General features: G+C 39.1%; 2 protein-coding genes across 2 annotated transcripts in view; both read right to left on the bottom strand.

Annotated features, from left to right (window-relative positions):
• The window catches only part of ly75 (lymphocyte antigen 75), a 33,764-nt gene extending 27,306 nt beyond the window's left edge, over positions 1 to 6,458 (bottom strand). Inside the window, exons 1-3 of the mRNA XM_050054250.1 lie at positions 6,141 to 6,458; positions 4,559 to 4,930; positions 1 to 174 (exon numbers count right to left, since the gene is read on the bottom strand). Coding sequence (XP_049910207.1) covers positions 1 to 174; positions 4,559 to 4,930; positions 6,141 to 6,237 — 643 coding nt within the window. The 5' untranslated portion in view covers positions 6,238 to 6,458. The remainder of the gene's footprint in view (positions 175 to 4,558; positions 4,931 to 6,140) is intronic.
• Positions 6,459 to 10,130: 3,672 nt separating this feature from the next.
• pla2r1 (phospholipase A2 receptor 1) overlaps positions 10,131 to 24,195 on the bottom strand; it is a 32,401-nt gene continuing 18,336 nt past the window's right edge. Inside the window, exons 21-30 of the mRNA XM_050054261.1 lie at positions 22,559 to 22,676; positions 22,244 to 22,383; positions 20,271 to 20,412; positions 19,353 to 19,588; positions 16,382 to 16,562; positions 16,132 to 16,266; positions 14,356 to 14,478; positions 14,101 to 14,277; positions 13,337 to 13,372; positions 10,131 to 11,149 (exon numbers count right to left, since the gene is read on the bottom strand). Coding sequence (XP_049910218.1) covers positions 10,932 to 11,149; positions 13,337 to 13,372; positions 14,101 to 14,277; positions 14,356 to 14,478; positions 16,132 to 16,266; positions 16,382 to 16,562; positions 19,353 to 19,588; positions 20,271 to 20,412; positions 22,244 to 22,383; positions 22,559 to 22,676 — 1,506 coding nt within the window. The 3' untranslated portion in view covers positions 10,131 to 10,931. The remainder of the gene's footprint in view (positions 11,150 to 13,336; positions 13,373 to 14,100; positions 14,278 to 14,355; positions 14,479 to 16,131; positions 16,267 to 16,381; positions 16,563 to 19,352; positions 19,589 to 20,270; positions 20,413 to 22,243; positions 22,384 to 22,558; positions 22,677 to 24,195) is intronic.

The raw sequence follows: 24,195 nt of genomic DNA, 5'->3' as shown, positions 1-24,195 counted from the left end.
CAGGTGTTAGACAGTGTCCCCTCTTTTGGTCTTGGTAATAGTCCGCTGATGTGGCACACCAGGACAGTCCAGGGAAATCTGCATCTGGGAGACACCCGTGATGCCAGCTGCCATTGTATTTGAAGGGAAACACACAGGGAGAGCCAGCAGAATTCCCACCGGTGGTGTGGACAACTGCACAGAGAGGAGACGTGAGAAAAGAGCAAAGTCAAAGACCTGTTACACGCCTCTGGCATGGGTGTCATTTCCAAGAAAAACCCAACATGTTTGGACAGTGATTTGTTTTAAATTACGTTTTTCTCACATCACACCAACACACACTCAGCAGACCACAGTGAACAAAGGGTGTTTTCACATATAGTCCTTTTTAAACAAACCGAACTCAGGCATGGGTGTCATTTCCAAGAAAAACAAACATGTTTGGACAGTGAATTGTTTAAAGTGAAGTTTGGTGTCTTGTGACATACACCAAACCACCGTTTCTTTTTCTCACACCACACCAACACACACTCAGCAGACCACAGTGAACAAAGGGTGTTTTCACATATAGTCCTTTTTAAACAAACCGAACTCAGTCCTATTAAAGTGCACCAAAAAGTGGACCAACAGAAAAGGGACTTGGGTCTTTTTGTGTTCACAGTGTCACGCCATTTGAAAAAGGACTCAGTTTTCTTTCTGGTCAGCTTCAGCTCTGATGCGGCCTCAGTCCTCTTTCTGTTCACACTATATATATTGACCTAGTCTATCTTTTTACTTTGATGTGGAACTGCTGAAAAGCCCCTCGCTTTCAGATAAACTTAAAATTGGAGGAAACCCTCAGCGTTTCTGTGCTATAGACTGCTGCCGTTTGATGTATTCTACATTCCACAACTGGAGACATGCAGTATTTTCTACTTACTTACTACTTCTCATCTTGCGTCCTTACCAGCATTACAGGCCGACATGGTTTCGTCTATTTTTTCAAGTGTCCCAGTGCAACAGCATGTGATCTAGAGGACTAAATACAACGGCAAAGAGCAAATCAAACCTGGAACTTTTTGTGTTCACAAGGTACAGGTTAACGTGAACCGCACCATGGCCTTGGTTCGCTTCAGAGGGGTCTGAGTTCTCTTGGAGTGTTCAGATATACACTGATCTGAGTCTGTTTAGAGGGCTGAAAAGGACCAAGTGAGATAACACCCTAAGATGAGAGGAAAGTCTTTCTTTGGAAATGTTGTACAACATAATTGGACAGAAATGTGTTTATTTGTGATCAAAAGAACCACAAACACAGAAAACCTGTAGACATAGTTAGTGTAGTATTGCATTTTGGCAATTAAAATTGATGATACACTACATCTAACAGACTGTGGCAGTATCAAGGTATTAGAGTGGACCAGTGTATTCAGAAATCCCCAGGGCTGCACTGGTGCAGCAATTTGGTCTCCGCTGTCAGCAGTTTTGGAGATATCTTCAAATTAAACATCTCTTAACTAAAATATTTGGTTCCACTACAACTTCCCCGCCAAGCTCTGACATTCTCTCTAATGTGGTTAAAATATTTGGTGCTGGCCATGAGGCATCAACATACTACTTCCTGTTGCTTAAAAATTTTGGCAGTCTGGGCTCTGATCTTAAATCAGCCTGGGAGAATGATCTTAACCAAACATTCACAGAGCAGGAACGGAACATTTTAAGGAACAGTAAGAAAACATCATGGAAACTTAGAACGAGACTAGTGCAGTTTAAAAGTATAAACAGGACATACTGGTCCTCCTCAAGGTTATCTAGGGTGGAATTAAGAGACGGCCCGGATTTCTGGTGGTGTGGGGTGAGTGTTAGCACACTCCTCCACATACTGTTGTCCTGTTGCACAAAAATTCTGCTTGTTTGCTCTGAGTGATCCTGTTCCTCTAAGACCCGTCTGCACCCCAGGCAGACTGGGTCCAGATATCTCTCATGCTGGGGAGAAAACGTATTGTAACAGAATGGAAGACGATCACTTTACTGCCAGCCAGGGTGTGGTTCTCCCAGCTGGGTATTGTGGCTGCATGAGGGCCTCTCCTTCAGGCTTATCCATCAGGTGGAGAAATACTACGCTCAGTGGGCGAGTTAAATCCTTCCTGATGTAACTATATGTTAACATACTGGCTCAAATCCTTCACAATTATTTAGAAATGTGTCACGTGACACTCAGTTATTTTCACTGATCTGCCAATGATTATTTAGTATATATTTTTAGTATTGTTAATTTTTTTTTATTCAGTTCGTCTCAGCATTGTCTTGTGTCTTATCATAAAACTGTGTAACCTCTTCAGACCTTAAACTCTATTTTTACAGATTTTTTTAAATGGTTGTATGATGTATCCCATTTGATGCTGTTTTTTCTGTTCAAAAGAAAACAATAAAAATTGCTGATTATTAAAAAAAGAAATATCGAAGGTATAATTTTTTATACCCTCAAAAAATACATAATTCTGTGCAATTATTCAACTGTGCAACTGTTTTTTTTATCCTATATTTAAATTTTATATCTTAAGTACTAGTATTAAACACTGTGGCATAATGCACACTTTATTTTCATTTTAATGCACATTTCATTTATCTTTATTTTATTAATTTCTCTATATTTACACACTTTTTTTCATACTCATTCTTACTTCTTATGATTCTCTATTCTTTACATTGGAGCATCTCTAACGAATCATAAATTCCCCTCGGGGCTCAACAAAGTATTTCTGATTCTGATTTTCAATTAAAGTAATACGGAGATGCTGCAATTATATAATATATTGTATGACTAGTATAAAAGAAAATGCCTTTGCCGCTGTTTGAGAGTACAGCAATATACTATCATGAGTGTTGTCTTTTCCTGGTTTTAAAGGCTGCATTACAGTAAAGTGATGTAATTTTCTGACTGTTCTGGCTGTTCTATTATTTGCCTTTACCCACTGAGTCATTACATCCACCAACAATCTAATTGTGAAAATAATCTGTGAAAGCACCAATAGTCAACCCTACAATATTGTAACAATATCTATATCAAGGTATTTGGTCAAAAATATCGTGATATTTAATTTCCTCATCATCGCCCAGCCCTAACTGCCACATATAACTTAATCTTGAGACTTCTTCCAACTACAAAAGCAGTTTATAGGCAACCTAATTTTATTCAACTGCCAGTTCACTCCCACGTACTCATCATCTCAGTTAAGCCTACTGATGAGTCAGTAACCGCTGCAGCAACAAGTGTCACCAGGTCCTCCATTAAAAAGGGCGATTATTTCCTATCTATTAATTCCTCTCTCTGTCATAGGTGCTTAAAACCAGCAAGACCTGTCTAAGCAGGCTAACTATTTTATTAGGTTAGATGATACCATATATGCACCTCACCATTCACCCTAACATCAGATCCTGCATGTTGGTGTATAGAAGAACTATAAATTAGGAGAAATAACATTCTATGACAAAGAAGTAACAAGTGAGCAAAAATCAAGTGCAGAAAAACTAATCACAGAAAATGTGAAAGGTATGTAAATGCTCCTTCATGCTAGTCTAGATCATCCTAGTTTGTGTGTTTTTATTTTTACGATTTATCATAAGGAAAGCATACACCACTCACACTCATATTTTGTGTCCTCTGGATATACATCTAAAACTTTAATTTCTGCTTCATGTGTTTTTTTCTGACAGACATCAGCTCACACATTTCAGCAAAAATCCCTCTTAAAAAGGCAAATTGTTTGGATTATAAAGATGAATTATTTGAAAAAAAAAAAATCCCTGTCACTTAATGCCACTTTAGCTCTTACACATGCTAATCTACTTTTTTTTTTTTATTAAACTCAGGTCATACTACTATTATTATTATTGGAAAAATGTGCAGTTTAAAAATCTATTATTAACATCTAAACCTTTTCTGTCCACTCTTATAGATACTTATTAGTGTAATAAACAGGACACATAAGGGTACTATAATTCCAAACATCTTCTCATATATCCCCAAAACAAAAGTGAAAGCCAGCTTCTCTGATGCACTGCGCCACACAGCCATACGCACTATCATTTAGCACCCCTGAAGGAATTCCCCAGAAATTCTAAAGGCACAGTTTTAAAACTCAGATAAACACATTTCAGAGATAGGTATTTTCCTTAACCTGGAATTTTGTGACACACCGTGTTGTTACCGAGCGTAAAGGAGTAATAATTAATAGGAATGAAGATAACCAACCAGTCAGGTTCTGTTTAAAATGCGCAAGAACCTGTTTGGTCATGTGAGACAAAGGCCAACGGAGGTAACACCTCTATATACAAGGGTGTAACTTAGGCTCAGAAGGTTGAATTGAGGAAGTGGATAATTTCTAGTGTGTTACACTGAAAGACATAAAATGAGTTCCATTATTACACTCAACACAAACTGAATTCAATACAACTTTAATTTCTCAACTGATATTTTCCCCAAGCATTAGCCAGTCCTCAGAGCTCCATAATGGACATCACGAAGCACTCACGTTTTTTGCACATCGACAGTATGTAAGCATTTTCTCTCTCACACAAAACAAAATAAAACCACACTCACTGCGGTACAGCTTCTGGCAGATGCTGTCCTGGGATCCTCCTCTCACCCAAGTATCATTAGTGTCCCGTTTGGTGGTGACTTTGCCATCGCTGACCGTCAAGCCCATTTCATAAACAGTGTACACAGCTCCATCCAGGCAACGCCACCACAGCAGGATGTTGGCGCCACAGTCAACCAGGGATAATGCCTTGGTGCGGACGTCCAACGCCAAGCAGAGGGTTGTGTGCACGTGGAAGAGACGGTGACCTGAACCCCACTTCCACAGCTGGGAGTTGCTTTTTGGGTCACAGGAGGCAAGAGTTAAGTCTGTTGAAGCCCCTGTGCCCAGGCACTGCCCTGTGTTCGAGTGCTGGATGGTGAAAGCATCTTCATCTATGAGGATGAGACGGACATAGAAAAGGGGGCCATACAGGTAAAATCCCAAAGAAAATTGGCTCAAACTACTTACAACAGAAGCTACAATTGAGCACATTGAGATCATCTCCTCTGTATTTTTTTAGGGAAGGTTGGGGGAATTTGGGTGTTTATAAATGGTTGGCCATTTCCTTATTTCCTGTCTTTAATTTCTTTCATATTGCCAAGAGGTTGCCAAAGAGATAATGAAAATATTCTGAAAAGAAGTTGCTCATTTGCCACATTAAAGCAGGGCAAAATCCCTGATAAATGTACGATACAAGATAAATGTGTCTTTAAAATACTGTTAACTGCTAGACTGACCATTACCTTAAGATTAAATTTTTAATAACATGTAAAATAGTGGAAAGAGCTGACTATAGTGTATGTATGCACAGTATACATATATATATATATATATATATATATATATATATATATATATATATATATTTAAAAAGTCACAACTGATGTGTCATTATTGGACTATTTTGGCTCATTTATTTAAATTGGGCTACTTTTAAGGCAACAAATAAGAAAGTAAAAAAAAACCAGTGTAGCGAAGGCTTTGACACAGCAATTGGATCTTTATACTGGGAAGGAAATTTTATATAAAACATTTTAGTAGCTGCATATTTATCCAAAGAAATAAAGAGTGGACAGTAGGTTTGGACTTGTGAGAACACAGATCACAGCAAAATATGGAGCAAATAATTAAAAACAGCTGGCATACAGACAGTACCCAATCACACAAGCTTTTAAAATATAAAATGATATTATAATACAGCATCACAGTGTAGTATTGTAGCCACTCAGGCTTCAATAGACTCTATGGAGAGTAAACAGTAGCTTAGCCTACACACTGAGAGCAACACAGATACGCACATGACTTACACACAGCTCCTCAGGGGAGGAGGGATGAGTATGCAGTTTGTTTGACCTGTCACAATATGTTGAGGCATCAAACTCACATGAGGATGGAAACAATGTCAAACTACTAACGAGTTAACCTAAGAGTTGTTTTTTGTGTTTGCCTCCAGCAGCTTTGACGCTATTGTCCTCGGACTCCTGTCGCGCTCCTCTGGGACAAAGTTTTACAGCTAAGTCGAAACTAAATGGCCGAAACAGCTTCGTCATAGTTGAAAACACGAAAAGTGGCACAGAAATGAAAGCAAAGTGTCGGACTTACCTTTGTCGTTGGCCTGCGAGCAAGTTCCCAAGAACACAGTTGTGTCCAACACAGTCAACAAACAAAGGCAAAGTGTCGCTGTGGGTATTTTCAGCATGGTCACGGCTCAGTGTTTTTGATGGATTCATAAAGAATCGGCCCTCCCGGAGAGTCGAGCTGTGGATATAGGCCGATCGATAACTGAACTCCAAACTCCGAAGCGAAAGTGATCAGATAACTAACCTAACCCAGTTCTTCCAACTGTCAGCTGTGTTATCCACAGTCCCGCTCCGACGGCGCCGTCAAGTTAACGTCACTCACAGTGAGGGAAGAGACTTCCGGTCTAACGTCTTAAATAAAGTCGACTAACTGCTGTTCAAGAATGATATGGAGCGGTGAAGGATGACAGGTTGTGACGCAGGATGAAAATGAAAATATTAATTTTGGGACAAACTATGACCTACCCAGTCAAACATACGAAACTGAAATTATTAAAAAAAAAAAAAATAATAATAATAATAATAATAAAATAAAAAAATAAAATGCTAGTGTTAAATCAATATTCACTTTACAATACTAATGATGACGCACTAAAACAGAGTTCTAATCATAGGAATATTTTTTTTTTATTTCTATGGTCATACCGGTTAAAATGGTTCACCAAGTCAAAAAAAAAACAAAAAAAAACAATACAATGAATGCAAAATGATGTCAAAAGTCTTAATAAATAAATAAAATATAAATAGCTAAAGCAAACTCATGACTCACTGAGTGAAGTGAATTATGAGACACTAAGTCAAAATTTATTCTAAGTCAAATTAAAAATAATATATGGACTGCTAAATCTAATTTATGACCTGCTGGGTAAGGTAAACTATGAGACATGAAGTCAAAGTTATTACTAATTCAAAAGTTTTTGGCTACTTCAAACTACTGGTAGGCTACCAAATCAAATACTAAATCAAACAAAAAAAAGATATTATTCCATAATATTGACTTCCTGACTAAAAAAATTATAAAATAAAATCTGAAATACTATCAAATTTAGACTATGACTTGCTAAATAAAAACAAACAAAAAAAATATGCCATATAATATATATATATATATATATATATAGATATAGATATATATAATATATATCAAAATCGTGAGACACTAAATCCAACTTATGACTCATGAATTCAAATAAATCATGAGACACTAAGTCAAAATGAATTCTAAGTCAAAAATTTGGACTGCTAAATTCAACTTATAACTCACTGAGTAAATTACAATAGACTAAGTTAAAGTTATTGCTAAGTAAAATGTTCATGCATGCATCATAAATCTGACTTACTGAGTCAAATTGATATGGCTCCTGACTATGAAGTAACATATGTTTGATACGAAATCAAACAAAAAATAAACATAGTATCCCATAATAATAATAATAATAATAATGTGTTAAGTAAAAATGGAAATACTAAATCAAAATTAGGCCAAAATATGACTTACTAGGAAAAATTGAGTCAAATTTATATGAGACAGGCTATTAAGTCGAATTTAATTAAATACTAAATCAAACCAAAAGTATATCTCATAATACTGACTTGCAAAGTATGGACTAAATAAATAAATAAAAACAAAATAAGCTATGACCTGCTATGTAGAAAAAATATGAAAAGTTACACCCATGAGACACTAAATCCAACTTGAGTCACAGGTCAAGTAAATTATGAAATAGGCTACTTAATCAAACGTATTAGGAAACTAAGTCAAATAAACTATGGGATCAAATCTGACTAGATCATAAATTTGACTTATTGACATTTTGACTTCTGCTATCTAATAATTTTGACTTATTTACAGTCTGTCTGATCATCATATTTCATACAGGTTAGGCCTGACACTATGATTTTGAAGGTGGAGTGACTCCTCTTCCGTCTCTGCCCTTGCATTGTGTTGCCCTTTGCGCTGGTGCCCACCCTTCACATTCCCAGAAAGCCCGGATATTCTCTCCAATTACCCACTTCACGCCCACTCGGTTGTTTCCGCCAACAGAAACGCACGCTCGTTGTGTTTGTCATTCACCAGAGTGGAAGTGCAGCAGAGCATTATTTGATTGCTCCTGTACGCACTGTAGCTCCTAATGGTTTTATTTGTAAAGGTAGCAGGTGAATTATTAATCACTTTACATCCTGATGTCAGATACTGTCAGAGAAACGCTCAATAGCTGCATTTTTCTCTCTCATGTTTCCATTGTTAGGCGCTGCCAAACGCTGACACCTTTATTTAGGGCAGTCTAATGGCTTGGAGTGGGTCTTATTTAGATAAATTAATCGTTAGGGGATTATTATATTTTTACACAAGGGCCTATAAACTCAGCACTGGTTCCACAGAGATAACAGGACTGTCTCTCGTTTTGTCTTGTCAGTGATTAGAGGTTACTGGTAGATTATTTAAACGTGAAAAGAAAGATTTCTAAGAACAATATCAAAGAAACTATAAGATAAATTATCTCATTTGAAAAAAAAGAAAAAGCAATGACCTACTTTGCCTAATCCCTGTATCAGAATTACAGGGACTATCACCTTTTTCCTAAACCAGACCTTCAGTAAGTTTTTCCCAGGAACCAAAATATCAGCAGAGGTCTCATCCTGTCCAAAACAAACTGTGATTTAAAACAATAAAGAAGAGGAAGACGACATACTTGATTAATCCCAAAGGGGAAATTCAATGTTTTTCACTCTGTCATGTACACACAGGCCTGAAATACACACACATGCACAAACAGGACCTATACATGCATTAAATGGAGGGATGTCAGGATGGGGAGGTTACCCTGGGCAGTTGGGGGTTTGGTGCTTTGCTCTGTCTACCCTGGCAGTGCCCAGGCACCTCCCCAGCTGCCAGTCCATGCTCCATATTTGGTCCGAATGGGCACTTGAACCAGCAACCTTCTGGTTCCCAAGCCAAGTCCCCACAGACTGAGCTACTGCCACCACACTTATTTGTCTTAGATTACAGTAAATTGAATTTCACTGGGTTCTGAAGACAAAATCACACGTTTGAAGATACTACCTTAGGCCCTAGAAATACTGTGATGGGCTTACACTCAAATAATTAATCCATAAATCAAGAAAATATCGACAATGACAACGATCATTGCCGTCAGCCCCAAGAAGGATTCATTCAATTTTCTTTCACCTTAAAAAAAAAAAAGTCTGTGTGTCTTGGAGAGTCTGGAAGGCATAAAGGCCCTATCTAGAGTCAGTGTTTGTCCATTCTGGGCTACTGTAGAGACGTGGCTGGCAGTGCAACATGCTGAACTCTGTGGACCTGCTCCCTATGTAGATATAAGCAACTCATTCTAAGGTGATGCAAACACAATGATTGTTATTTTCAGGTGTTTATACACTGAAGAAAACATACTTATTATAATATATTTCATTTCTGCCAATATGAAGCCACTAAAAACTGAACATACAGGACCAACGAGCAATTTTGCTTCAAGTCCATCTGGTTGTTTTTGCTCACATGAATGTCTTTTTATTGTCACTTTATTACTGTTCTATGAAAAAAGGAAACTTGACCTTTGATATGCCAATGTGTGGTGATCCTGAAACACTACAAGTAAGCTTGTTGCATTTTAACATCACTCTACTGAGAACAGAGCACATTTTTCCATAAGGAGTGGCCATAATTAGATAATAAAAAAGCAAATGACCAAAAAGTCCATAAGCCTGAAACGCTACAGTGGGTAAAGATGAGTGCACAGTTAGATAATATTACTGTATAAATTCTTCTATAAAGGCAAAATCGGTTATTTTGTAAAAAAGGATGTTGCAGGAGGAAACAGCCCATTATTGGTCATGCTGAGGAGAAAGTCTTTTGTCCTATTAGATTAAAAAAAAGTAATTGACGGACCAAAAAGGGGAAATGTGCTGCTGAGGATTTCACCAAGGATTTCCTCTATTTCTTTGACTCCTCTGTTACTCACACACCAAGACTCAGTGACGAAACTGGAGCTGTTGGGCCTGACTTCAATTTATTGAAACGCATACAAAATTGTGCAAAATACATCGACTAACTTGCTTTCATGATCAGACAAACATGAACGAGAGAACAATTCTAGTTACACCTTACACATTTTCTGTTAGTTTTGAACATACAAAAACTCTTTTATCAATATACAGCATGTGTACTTACAAAAATAAAATAAAAAAGTAATACTGACAACTTTGCTGTACCATGTGTGCAGCTCCGACAGCTCCTGAATTCTGAATGAAAAATACAAAATTACATCACAAATATCACTGTACTTTCTGTTCTGCCGCCAATCAGCGTCTTATTTATGAAGATTTTCTTTCAGCTGCTTGAATCCTGTGAGTAAAACCTCTCTTTATTTTCCAAATATATACCAATTATAATTGATTAAATCCTCATAATTCAGGGTGATAACAAACATCAAGTGTTCAGTACCATTTCTAACAGGTTTAACGCTCTCTGGCATCCCTTCTTCAACATTCTTATTTATGTGAACTTTGTTAGTTTATCAAACGCGGGCTCTTCAGTAACAACACACCACATACCTTCACAAACATTTCTCACATTTAAATGTTTTGAATGACTGAAAACTGTTGAGAGCAACTGGGATCCTTCAAACACATCCTCAAATTACAGACAGAAATGTTTGCCGTCATCGTCTCACCACTGTCCTGAGGAGTCACAGCTTTACAGTGTCATGTGGCATTCATACCTGATGGCGATACGGCGGGAGGCAGACAGAGAACGGGAGGGCGACAGAGGCCTTAAAGGAGTCATTGAGTGTTATTCTCCTGAGTGAGCCTCCAGGTCCGTGATCAGCACATTTCCATCCGACTCTGTCGCCTGCGAGCTGGTTTGTCTGTAATAAGCACTGCCGAGCGTGGGAAGGCCACGAAAACGTGACGCGCTCCTCTTGTACACAAACCACATCGCTCCTGCCAGCAGAGCAAAGATCAGTACGGCCACCAGCACCGCGGCGGAGATAACACCATGATGTAGACCTGAAAAACACAACATGATAGCTTTCATGTAGATATATTTTAAAGATATTTTTTTTGGGGGCATTTTTAAGCCTTTAATTGATAGGACAGACAAGTGTGAAAGGGGGAGAGAGAGAGGGAGTGACATGCAGCAAAGGGCCACAGGCTGGACTCGAACCCGGGCCGCTGCGGCAACAGCCCTGCACATGGGGCGCCCGCTCCACCACCAAGCCACCGACGCCCCAATGTAGACATATTTTAATGTGTGGTATGACGGCTCTCTCTTTGAATTACATGTATAGTGACATAAATACAGATACTGTATAATTATATTTGCAGTAGTGGAAGAAGTATTCAGATCCTTCACGTAAGTAAAACCAGCAAGATCATACAGTACTCGACTACATATAAAAGTCCTCTTCAAATCTTAAGTAAAAGTATGACAGCAAAATTTACTTAAAGAGGCAGCGTGTAAGATTCATGGGGATTTAGTGACATCTAGTGGTGAGGACTGCATATTGCAATTACTATTTATCCTTTAGCTCACAAGGGCTACCTACCAAATTTTAAAGGCACACTGTAGGATTTAGCGGCATCTAGCATCGAGAATTGCAGATTGCAACCAGCTGAAACTTCTCCTGCTTAAAATTCCTTCAGTGTTCATTGTTCAGAAGGTTTTTGCGGGGAGCCAAATTATCTACAGAGGTCTCTTCCTCTCAAAAACAAACGGACACGATGATTTAAACTAATAAAAACACTGAATGAGGCAGTTTCATGTCACAGGTCAGTGTCTCTCTGATGTTGTTAAGCAGCCGCTAGCCCAGCACCTGCCCATCTGTGCTCATCTTTTTTCGCTGACAACTTAAGATCCAGACAATCAGGAAGTTTTTACCAAGAGCCAAATTATACGCAGGGAACTCTTCCTCTCCAAAACAAACAGACCCGATGATTTAAACCAGTAAAAATGCTGAATAAAGCAGCTTCACATCACAAATCAGTGTTTCTCAGATGTTGTTTGGCTCATCAAAGATGCACCAACCCAGCACCTACTAGTCTATGCTCACCTTTTTTTGCTGATAACTTAACGTCCAGACATTCAAGAGGTTTTTACCAAAAGTCGAATCACACACAGAGATCTTTTCCTCTCCAAAACAAACAAACAAACAAACAAACAAACAAACCCAATGGCTTAAACTGCTGCGGAGGGGCTGCTAACTACAGTGGCAGACGTGGGAACACAAATTACTCTATCTAGAGCCAGTGTTTGATTTGTCCTATCTGGGCTACTGTAGAAACATGGCAGTGCAACACTGCGATCTCCTTAGACAAGACCCACACCCTATGTAGTAGATATAAACAGCTCATTCTAAGGTAACAAAAACAAAACAATTCTAATTTTCAGGTGGCAATAAACTATAGAAACATACTTATTATATTATACTCCATTTCTGCCAATATATCCCTCTATATCCTACACACTGGACTTTGAAAGAATCAAAACTGAAAGTATTCACTGTGCAGTAAAATGTTCCCTGTCAGTGTTTAACTATTATGTATGATGATTTTGGATTCAAATTACTGCTGCATTATTGGTATGTTGCATGTTTCTGCTGTAGATGTTTAAGGTTGTGCTCATTTTAACAGCTTTACTTACTGTTGGGAACTTTAATCTAAAGCAATGCATCATATGTTTGTAGCGTCACTTTCCTGCGAGAATTTCCAACAGAAAAACATTTCTGTTTTCAGCTTCTTGACGATGCATTTTCCAGCTGATCCAAGAGGGTTTGCTTATCTTACAAGCAGGAAAAAATTCTCAACCCATAAAGGAACACTTCATCCTTCAGTTATCACAAACATTTAAAATCTAAATCTAAATCATCAAATTTAGAGATACATGTTTTTCAAGACAGGAAAGGGATGAAATTTGTCATCTGAAAAGTAACTATACCATACCATTTACTATTTGCCAAGTATCTTGAATATGTACTGAAGTACTCAAGCAAACGTACTCAGTTACATGCCACCACTGTGCATTTGTAACATGCATCACATAATATTACAGATTCTGTAAATGATGATTCACTCTCACCACGTTTAATTATACACTGAATCCTCACTAAGCTTGTAGCTGAACAAATGTGAAACAGCACGCTCATACTTAAGGCGCCTAACCAAAATGTAAATCATTCAAATTAAAGTGCACTTTACCATTTAGCGGTTCCACTTCAACCTCAGTAACTGCATCTGCAAAAGAACACATACAGTGATGTTCAATACAACTTCTCGTGTATCATCTTGGGTATTCAGACCACATGCTACAAGCAAAGAAGAAAATCAATACTGACATTACTTCTCGAAAGCTCATTGCTATGAAATGTGATCTTGTTCAAAAAAGGTGCAGCCAAGTTCATATAAAAATAGTATAACAATCTTATTTTAACCCTAATTTGTGTTTCCAGCTATGTTGTCCACCTTGTATCTTTGTGCAACTCTGAAACTGCATTGGCTATTGTAGCTCTTAGCTTTCTGTGGCAAACACAGACTTGGATTTCAGGCTGTGGTTTTAGCCTGTGTCTGTTGTTTGGTGCTGGGTATGTAATGTGCAGGAAGTTTACTGGAGCTTTTTTGCTATAACACTGATGACAGCGAACAGAAACACTAAAGTTGTGGGCTGGAAAACCTAAAAAAAAATGAGCTGAAAGATGCTGAAATGTTATGTAGAGTGATAACTACCTGTGAGTTCATGACTACAACCGAACCTTTTCACATACTAGTGGTCATGTGACCAATTGTTAATATAAATATACCGATTTTAACCACTTTAAATTTTGTAGATATGATCAGCTTGAACAGCTAGATCCAACTGTTCCTTGGTCCCTAATAACTTAAGTAAATAAGGTCTTTGCATTTGTGGCTCTAGATGGTTCTCAGGAGAGCCAATATTCCTTGGGAAGGCCCCTGATTCAACTTACCCGTGATGGTTTTGCAGACAAAGCCGAGCCGCTCGCTGCACTGTGACTGATGCCACACACCGTCAACCACCCTGGTAGTGACACAGGAGTCTGCAGTCAGCAGCTTGGGGTCTGGGGCTTTGTTTAGCCAGTTGGTGTAGTCCATAGGTGAGCCATCCACCCAGGCCAGAGAATCAGCTAAAAGCAGAGGCCGTGATTTAATAAAATAGGATTGCAGGGGAATGTGAACATCTGAAAGGTACGAGAGATTCTTACTGTCAATGTTGAAGTACATCCCCAACCATACAGTGTGGTGGAGGAACCCCGACGACCACAGCTGCTCCAGAACAAAACGATTCTCTGTCTCACTCTCAATGGTCAGGACATCTGAGGTGTTGACTGGAAAGGGACAGCAGCAAAGAAAACTCACAAGTACTGTGCAGTTTAAAGGACTAGTTCAACATTTTGGGTAAACTGTTTATTCACTTTCTTGCTGTCTTTGATGAGAAGTTTGATACCAACCCTGTGTTAGTGAAGTAAATATGAAGCTACAGCCAGCAATCGTTAGCTTTGCCTAGAGACTGGGAACCATAGATTTATCTATTTATGCTGGAAACAGTCTGGCAATAGGCTGAGACTCCAGGAAGTCAATGCGCCAGCCAAAGAAATAGTCAGGCACGTAACCCCCTGGAAAACCACAACTACACATTACATTTGATTTTTTTCTGCATTAATTTAAGAAGACAAAGGGACCTTATCTTACACCTGGTACATAGCAGTGTGCTGTCATTTCATCAGTTTCAGGCCGATGCAATTGTAATTTTCATGGCGAGCACCCTTGTTGTGTAAATAGTAAATGTATTTGTTTGTGCCGTTGACCAACAAAAACCTTCTTTTGTCTTAAGTCAGAATGGCGCAGTATTTTCCTGCTATTTAAAGGGCGCATTATTCAGATAGTAAAATGTGAACAGGGATGCAGAACAGATCAAGGCTGGGTGAAATAATACATCATTAATGACGAGAATATTAATTACATCCTGAAAAATGTGAACATAGCAGAGAGCAGAGCAGAGCTGCAGAGATTCTGTCCAACCCCCTATTAAAAAAGACACTGTGTGCATCTATGCACGAGGTGTAATGTAATTTTAGTACTTTTACTTACTTTTACTTTTACTTTAAACTTATGTTTTTAATTTTGCTGTTTAAATGTCTCATGTTTTTTGCTGCAGTGACCTTAGTGCTCTTACTGTACTTCCACTACTGTACTCTCCGCAGAAAACCACTTCTCCAATTTGCCAAATTTGTAAATAGCAGTGCCTCAGGTGCAGATGCATCTGGCTTTTAAAGGGAATTAGAGATGACACTCTTGTTAGTTGAATTCATGTTAGGCCCAAAACACACCTATAATTAATCAAGGGATTGAATAAGACTCCTTCGCTCCTTGCACCTTACTTTGCATCCAGGTTATGTGCCATTTAGCGAGCAAAAGTGGTTGGACACTCCCCTAAATGCACTTGCACCATGCACTTTAGACCATGCGCTATAGGTTCATAATGTATAAATGAGTAAGCTGTAGAGAGCTGTTTACCCCTGCTTCCACTTTTTTGCTAAGCTAACAGGTTGCTGGATGTGGTTTCATATTTGTTGTGCAGACATGTAAAAAAAGTAACTCATATGTCTTTCCCCAAATCTCCTTAATCTCCTCTTAAAAACAAAAAACTGGGTGAGTATCAAGTAAAACACTGTAAATTAAAAGCACCAATGGTGTAGAGTATATAACTCTAAGCCTTTTATCTATTTCCTCTCAGTGATGTTTCAAATTAAGAGTTCAACCACAGTTTTGTACAGGCTGCTGCTTCTTAGAGCAGCTCCTCCATTTGACCTGTAGGGGGAGTATGTATCCATTCTGCAGACTAGAGTGAAAAAGCAGCCAATTCTTTCATCTATTTTTCCAACTATCTATAATAATATCATTGTCACCTGGACAGAAATTCAATAGAAACTGGCTATAAAGGTAATGTATTACCAGAATCACACCTTATGTATCCCTACCTTTCTGCCTGCAGTGCTCTCTTGCCTCTTCAAATGTAAGTTTCTGCACCACAGGCTCAAAGCTGTAACAGCCATGTCCGAATTTCACCCACGTGGAGGGACACGCCACCTCATATGAGATAAATGGTTTACTGCCTGTGAGAGAGAGAGCAGGAGAAAGGCAGAAAATCATGAGTGACAGAAACCCAGCAGCTGAAGAGATGCAGTGTCGCATGCTCAGATTTTCCAGCTTGACTGAACTAACACTGACTTGGTGGGTGAAGATGACACAGGGCTCCCGGTAGCTGAGTTTCACAGTCAGCTCTCCGCCAGCCTCCGCTTACGTCCATGTACACACACTCTCCAGTCACAAAGTCGTCATCGTCGTCGGCTGCGTCCCAGTGTGTGTACACTGTGTCACTGCCATCTGACCACTGATAATTAATGCCATTCTGTAAGGAAGCACAGTCACCGACGTGTCAGTCGAGAAGTTACACTTGTGATGGCACTCACAGTAACACTCAACACTTGTCTCACATGGACCTCTGACTGTGCTGTTCTTTACTGTATTGCATCTTTTACATGTATGCTAACATTAGTTTATTATATCAATTAAAATATATTACTTTTTTGATCGTGCTTACTGAAATACTATATCTGGGTTGTCTTTCTAAACTTAGAAGCATTACAATATTTATATATAATATAAAGACTCGAATTAAAACCTTAACAAAGAAAAAGTAATGTCCAGTGCTTTAGTGAAGGACGTGTTTGTTTTGAAGGGAGTTTCCAGCTACTAATTCACCAGAAATGAAACACGCTCTGTTTTCTACGGTATAATGATTCAACATGACTCGCACCCGTTATAATAGTTACTAATCTATGACAAACACTCAACAGTTATTTGTTAGTACTAAACTAGGATGGCTGCTATATAAATGAGTATGATGAAATCCAAAAGAACAGAATTACTGTAGATGGTTAATGAGACATAAAATGAACAAGATCAGGCAAGACAAAAACAAAAAAGAAATGAATTAAAGGTTGCGGAGAGAGAGAACTGTCACCCTCACTTCCTCTGTTCATTTCTCTCCATGACTAAGACATTCCAAGGGGGCTCAGCGATACTTGAATCCAAATGTTAACGCTCTGGCTTTCTGCTGGGAAAGCACATGCCTATGGATGGAATACCTCCACATGGGCAGAAGGCCAGGAGAAAAACGCCAGAGGCATGTGCAACAACTGTAAGTAACCGTCAGTGGGCATCTATGTATAATAAAATCATTAAAGATATATATTTTCAGACCCTTCGTAACGCTTTCCTTTGTACTTAAGACCCCTGGGTAACATATTTTCTCTCATCAAGATATGTTCCAGGCTATTTTGCTTTAATTAGAATATTTCTGTGTGTATTTTTACTAAAAAATAATTCAAAAGCTTCACTTTTTCTATTTTAAAGCAAGCAATTAAGTCATGCAGGTGGTACATTGTGATACTGTAGAGGACAAAAACTGAGATACTCAATCAAATATTGTGAATTGCTATAATTATTCAAGTGTTTTGCTATCTATGATGGTGTGGGATAGGAAACTGACTGCCACACTTACACACACAGATTTAGGATGCTGATGACATGCTGACATGCAGAAATGGAGATTTTGCTAAAGTAATTATGATAAAAAGCCTATGAAAAGTATTCATATACCATTTTAAATCATGCAGATGTGTATTCTCTGCATTCTCATTAATAGTATTAAAGGAATAGTTTCGGGAAATACTTTTGTTTGCTTACTTGAAGGGAGTTAGATGAGAATATGACTCTCATGTCTGTCTGTTAAACATAAAGCTAAAGCCGGTAGATGGTTAACTGCTAAGCATAAAGACTGACAGCAAGGGGAATCAGCTAGCATGGCTGGGGTCAAAGGGGAGAATATCTGTCTCCCACACAGACTGTGTGAAAATAATGGATGTAGCCACTTTGACTTCACCCATTGGTTAATGGATTCCTGTTTTGAAGCCTCAAGCTGGGCATTTTGGACGCTGTCATCTTGGATTTTTGGACCCACGATGACCCTACATAGGTGAGGGGGTGGAGCTTTGGATGAGCAGGGGATGGGTCTAACCAATTAGCTGAAGTAATGCCTGTCACTCAAAGTGGCCACACCCTTAATCATCAACTATAAGCCTTCATTAAACTGTAAACAGGTGAGTTATATAAAAAAAATCCCCCACTGCACAGTTGTCATGAACAGTAACATTAGCTACAACCAAAATCATTTCTGCACCAGGCTGCAGACATATTTATTTCTGCTGTTAAGTTGGGCATACTAACATGGGTGTCTATGGGGATTGACTCGCTTATGGAGCCACCTACGGGGTTTTTTTGGGGAGTTTTTCCTTATCCGCTGCGAGGGTCATAAGGACAGAGGGATGTCGTATGCTGTAAAGCCCTGTGAGGCAAATTGTGATTTGTGATATTGGGCTTTATAAATAAAATTGATTGATTGATTGATTGACCCTCAAGAGGGCCATTTAAGGAGCTTTTGGCACTCCCGCGTTGGCTTCATTTTTCAGCCTCGGAGGTGGCCGCCAGACCCCCAGAACACCACTCAGCCTTACTTCCAAAATTTTCCAGTAGCCACTTGTGGTGTTGCAGCGAAAAAAGTAAAGTAAACCCACAAGCTAGAAACTTTTTGGCGTTTCTGCCAGGCGGGCAATTAACTAGTCTGAATGATCACTACCTTGGGGTTTGGTATGAAGTTATTATCATACATCTTGATCTACCATCACCTTTTACATGTTTTATCTGACGTCCTTGAGTCTTGTCATCACCATGGCCATGACAGCTACTGCTCCTGGCTAAGTAATAGTCATGGAATAACATTTTAATAAGGCAGTTTTAGAGGTTTAAACAGAGCCACGCTTGCTGTTTCCTCATTTCCAGTCTTTATGCTAAGCTAAGCTAAGCTAAGCTAACTAGCTGCCAGCTGCAGCTTCATATTTACCATACAGACAAACATGAGAGTGGTATCAATCTTCTTATCTAACACTTGACTTCCCAATGTATTGCCCCAAAAAGTATTTCTTTAAAGCTCTAAATGGTAAAACAGCAGACAAACACACACACACACACACACACACACACACACACACACACACACAATGCCACCTCTCCAACACAAACATACAAAAGACAAACACGGTGCAGAGGTACAGTACATATTGCATGAGAGGATACATACGTCTTGACTATACAGTCCAATCCAGTGGGGGACTGCCAATCTATTGACAAGGACAGTAAGGAAAGCCTGGTGGTAGGCATCTGTAACGCTCACTAGGTCAGAATCATTCTCTATGCACATATGCATCGCGTCGTACCAGCTCATGTTGCCAGACACAACCTTGTAGCTGTGGCTCCTGTACTCAATATTGTCAGGGAGAGGCTGGTGATAGGAGTGGGTGGGGGGTTTGGATGTATCTGTAACAAGACAAAAGGAGGAAGAGAGGAGTGCGGGAAGAAGGGCAGAGTGATTACTTCACAGTGTTAATGTCTGATATATGTACACATAGAAATGTGACTGATCACCATCACTGGTGATGCTGAAATATACCACAATTTTCCTTTAAAGACACATTAAGTAACATTAGAATACAGGTAATGTAGAAACTACCATGAAATGAAAATCTCACAGGCTCAAAAGTATCTATATCACAAAAGTTCACTGCGGTTAATTCTACACAACCCTTAAAATATTTTTTGTTGCACCTGTAACCACACTCAACAGTGATGTCAGAGTACACTTGTAAATCAGTGCCACAAGGTGAGAAGTTAAACCACAGAGGGTTAACAATGACAAGATGTTCAGGTTGCATTGTGTTTTCTATTTTGTTAATGTAGTTAATGATATGTCTGGACAGCATATTCTGTTTTGTCCATCTTTCTCTATTCGTGGGCACACTATGTGGCTGTCAGGAAAGAAAACACCTGTCAGCGCTTTAGATTCCACTTCGAGACGGCAAAGAGAATACGTTATAGGAGAAGTGCATGAGAGACCATTCAGCAAAAGAAAAACACAGACGTGCTAAAAAACAGTCGGAGAGACGATGACAGACAGAGTGACAGAATAAAACCAAAGATAAAGAAACTGAGGGAATCTTACCTTGAGGTTTTTGACAAACAAAGCCATACCCACTCTCGCTGCACTTCTCATCGTACCACTTCCCTGTCAGGTGGAAGTTGTGGTTGTTGGACATGACTGTACACAACGGCTCATCAGCAAACCCACTGAGCCACTCATCTTCCTGGGGGTTCAGAAAGCACAAATCAATACACACTAATACACACAAAGGCCTGGATGTGCAAAAACTCTACTGGTTAAATTATCTGTTTTTGCCAAAAGCCTTTTGTTAAGAAAAATCTAATCACCAAGATTAAACTTCTGTTGTAGCAGACAAACAGTGAGCTGAAGCTACAGGTAAAAAAAGACAAAGAAACATAGAAAAACATTCAGCAAGTCTAGTTTCAGATCATGGGACTGTTGTGGATGAATCCAGGAACTATGACGCAATGTTTTGTTTCTGCACGCAATGACAAAGCTACAGCTCTGATTCATGTCACCATCATCCACAGTGACTGACAATGGGTATTGCAGTCTGACAAAAACATGAATGCACAAAGCGTACTGGATACAGTGCTGGTGGCCGGGCCCCATTCATTCCTATGAAAGTTGCTCAATGACATGTGAAGCCAAAAAATTGCTGCGTATAAAATTACCTGGATGATCGACACTGCCTCCAAATTCTGAAGGTGACACCAGTCATTTCATGGGGGTTGTGACGCCAAAAAAATGTATCCACCAACTTACAGACCTCTTTCCCATGCAAGTCTATGGGAAAAAGTCTTTTGACAGATGTAATTCCACTGTTTGGCCACTACAAAAATTGGCACCAAAGCCCAGCACACTTTCTCAGGGCCTGGACAGAAAGCATGATTTCTCAGGAACAAACTCATATTATTAAATCATCCAAGAAACTCCAGTGAATCGACTTTGAAGAACTCTATGTAAGGGATAATGCACAGTGAGTGGGCCATTACTGCAAAATGTACCCAGACAGGGTTATGCAGGACAGGTCATGAATCAGTCTGAAGGGATTCATAATGCAATAATGACCCACTCAGTGAACACTATCCCCCTTTTTATACAACTACTTTCTAAAGAAATTAATAATTTTACACAAACTTTTGATTTAGAAATGACTTCACTGTTTCCGCTAGGAACTGTGTCCAAAGCAAAGGCCTGTTATTCATACTGCAGCAGCAGTCTGGTATTCAGAAATAACAGACCATAGAGCGCCATGACTGACCATGAAGTGATGTGTAATAATACTGCATAACTCTGTGGTCACTTTTATACTTTCTCAAGCTCCTCCATCTGGCCAGTGTATCCTCATACAACAGTTCGTATGATATCCTACAAATTTGCACCCCACAAATGACGTTAAGCACTTAACATTAAGTTTTGTACTCAATGTTAAGTTACATAGGATGGGATAAGGCAGGTAAAGTGATGTAGGTGAGGTTTAGGAAGGGAAACATGGTGATGATGCACCCTAAAATATGTCAAAAGTCATTCAAAGTTCACACAGTTCCAAACACCTGGGGAAAGTCCTGTATTTGTTTGACCCATCCACCACCCCAACCTGCCTTGTTACGGGGACCACTTCCTTCTTTACCCCTGTCAGCGTATTGATCACGTGATCACAGCCTTCCCAAAATACGTGGGTTATACACCTACTACTGACTCATGATGACATGGGATATTACGAATTTTCGTGCATTACTTTTCGTAGGAAAACGGACGAACGGTGCATGAGAACAGCCCGATCTGGAGTGGATGCCACTGTACAAAGAGACCTGGAGCTGTGGTGAGTATACTTGACCTGGCTTGAGGTGCCACGTTCAACGACAATAACAAAACAGAATTTTCTACAAAAGCCTGGACTCTTTTGGACAGGTTTAGGCAACTCACATGTGGACTTGTGATGGACGCATATTCACACACAAAGACAATAAACTGCTACATTTGTAACAGTTAGCAGTGTAGGTCAACTTAAAGTATCCGCAGGAACTTACAGTGAGGTAGCTCTTTGGTTCAATTGGAGACCAGTTGGTGTAGGTGACTGACTTCCAATTGGTCCATTTCATGGTGTCCTCATCCCGCAGACCAATCCACACACCTACAGAGCTTCCCTGGAGCAGCATGGTGATGTAGGCTGCAGAAATTATGATATGACAACAGGAACATAAGACAGAAAAACACACAGCAGTTTTCCTTTCTGTAATGCCGATCAACAGAGCCAGAGAGCAGCACAAAAACAAAGCGATTGTGTCTGACGGTGTTTGTATATGAAATTTATTGGATGGTTGCGCAGCTCATTTTTCCTCTACCTTGTTCAATCTCGTCTTCCACAGCAACCAGCGTACCACCAAAAGATGAACAGATGGACTGGGCATCTTTCCAACTCTTTCCATCCTTTGGGCTGTCAGGGAGGTGAAGCAGGAGACACTGCCAACACACACACGCACACACACACATCCCACATAAAACATGAATATCACATTGTGAAATGCAAATCGTTATTCCCCTATCACCGCCAGGACTCTTGTTTGGAAAGGTCAGGATTCAATGAAAAAAAAAAATCCAAGCGTGTAGTCTTCTTTGATAGACAGAGAAGGATATAATTTCGTTTCATGTTCCTGGTGAGAGGAGAACAATGTTTGGCAGCTCTTATGCATCGACAAGAGCTCTGCTTCTTATGATTCAATTTGTGGGAAATTATGTAACATTACACAAAGAATTAACTTCTTCACTGTTTGCTGTTCAAATCGCATGAAGTTTAGCTGGAAAAGCTAAGCTGAGCTTCTGACTACCTATGCTCCAAATCGTGACCTGAAACCTACCCTCGCTAATCGTCCCTAGATCGAGGTTGGTAACTAGGCCAACAGGCCTTGAGGCTCTGGAATTCTCTACCTGAGGAGATTAGGCTGGCTGGCACGTAACCTGTTTTTAAATCATTGCTTAAAACCATTTTTTTATAGGAAAGCTTTCCCTTTTAATGCCTGATTTGTACTTTTTGATTTGTAACTTTTGTGTTTTATTTTCTTTTTCTTACTTTCTGTTTTTGCCTCTGTACACACTGTTTTAAATATTGTATTGTAATTGTTGTTTTATTTTTATGCACTTGTGAAGCACTTTGTAACCTTGTTTAGATAAGTGCTATACAAATACAATTATTATCATTATGTTGTTGTCACCTCTCTCACTGCCCTCATTTCCTGTCAACACTCTAATAAAAACATAATGCGTCATTTTAAAAAAAGTAATTACTCCTTATTCCATATTTTATGATCAAGGAGAGAAAGGACAGACATCGCTACGAGGCTTTCCATTCTGTTTAATATGCAGATCAATGATGGTCTTTAAAGACTGCATTTATTCCACATCAGTGGGTCTCACCTGGACCAACACAGTGAAGAATGGCAACCTTATCACTAGCTTAAAACTTTCTTTCTGAAATTTTGTTTTGGTGGAAAATTAGTTATTTAAGGTCCAGTGTGTAGGATTTAGGGATATCTATTGGTAGAAATGGTATAAAACATTAATAACTATGTTTTCATGAGCTTATAATCACCTCAAACTAAGAATCATGGTGTTTTTGTTACCTTAGAATGAACTCTGTCTGTCTATGTACGAAGTGGGTCCTTTTTTTCACCGAGTCCAGCTTGTTGCTCCTCCAGTAGCCCAGAAGACAAACCAAACACTGGCTCTAGATAGGCCCATTTGCATTTTACTGTCAGCCACCATAGTTCTCCTAAACCCTACGCACTAGACCTTTAAGTTGAGAAGGAAAACAACTTCTCAAAATGTTTCTCTATCACCTTGTATTGTATTTTACTAGCGTTTATATGATTTGAACAATCCAGTTATTTGTTTAAAGAAAGCTAAATTTTGAGATGTAATACTGGTTGAGATTATTTCAGCTGTTTTTTTTCTTTTGAGGTTGACTCAGCTTGAGAATCATCAG

Source organism: Epinephelus moara, chromosome 1 (assembly GCF_006386435.1).
Source record: "Epinephelus moara isolate mb chromosome 1, YSFRI_EMoa_1.0, whole genome shotgun sequence".
NCBI classification, from domain to species: domain Eukaryota; kingdom Metazoa; phylum Chordata; class Actinopteri; order Perciformes; family Serranidae; genus Epinephelus; species Epinephelus moara.
The sequence above is the reverse complement of the archived record's forward strand: the minus strand, read 5'-3'. Positions and strand labels throughout refer to the sequence as shown.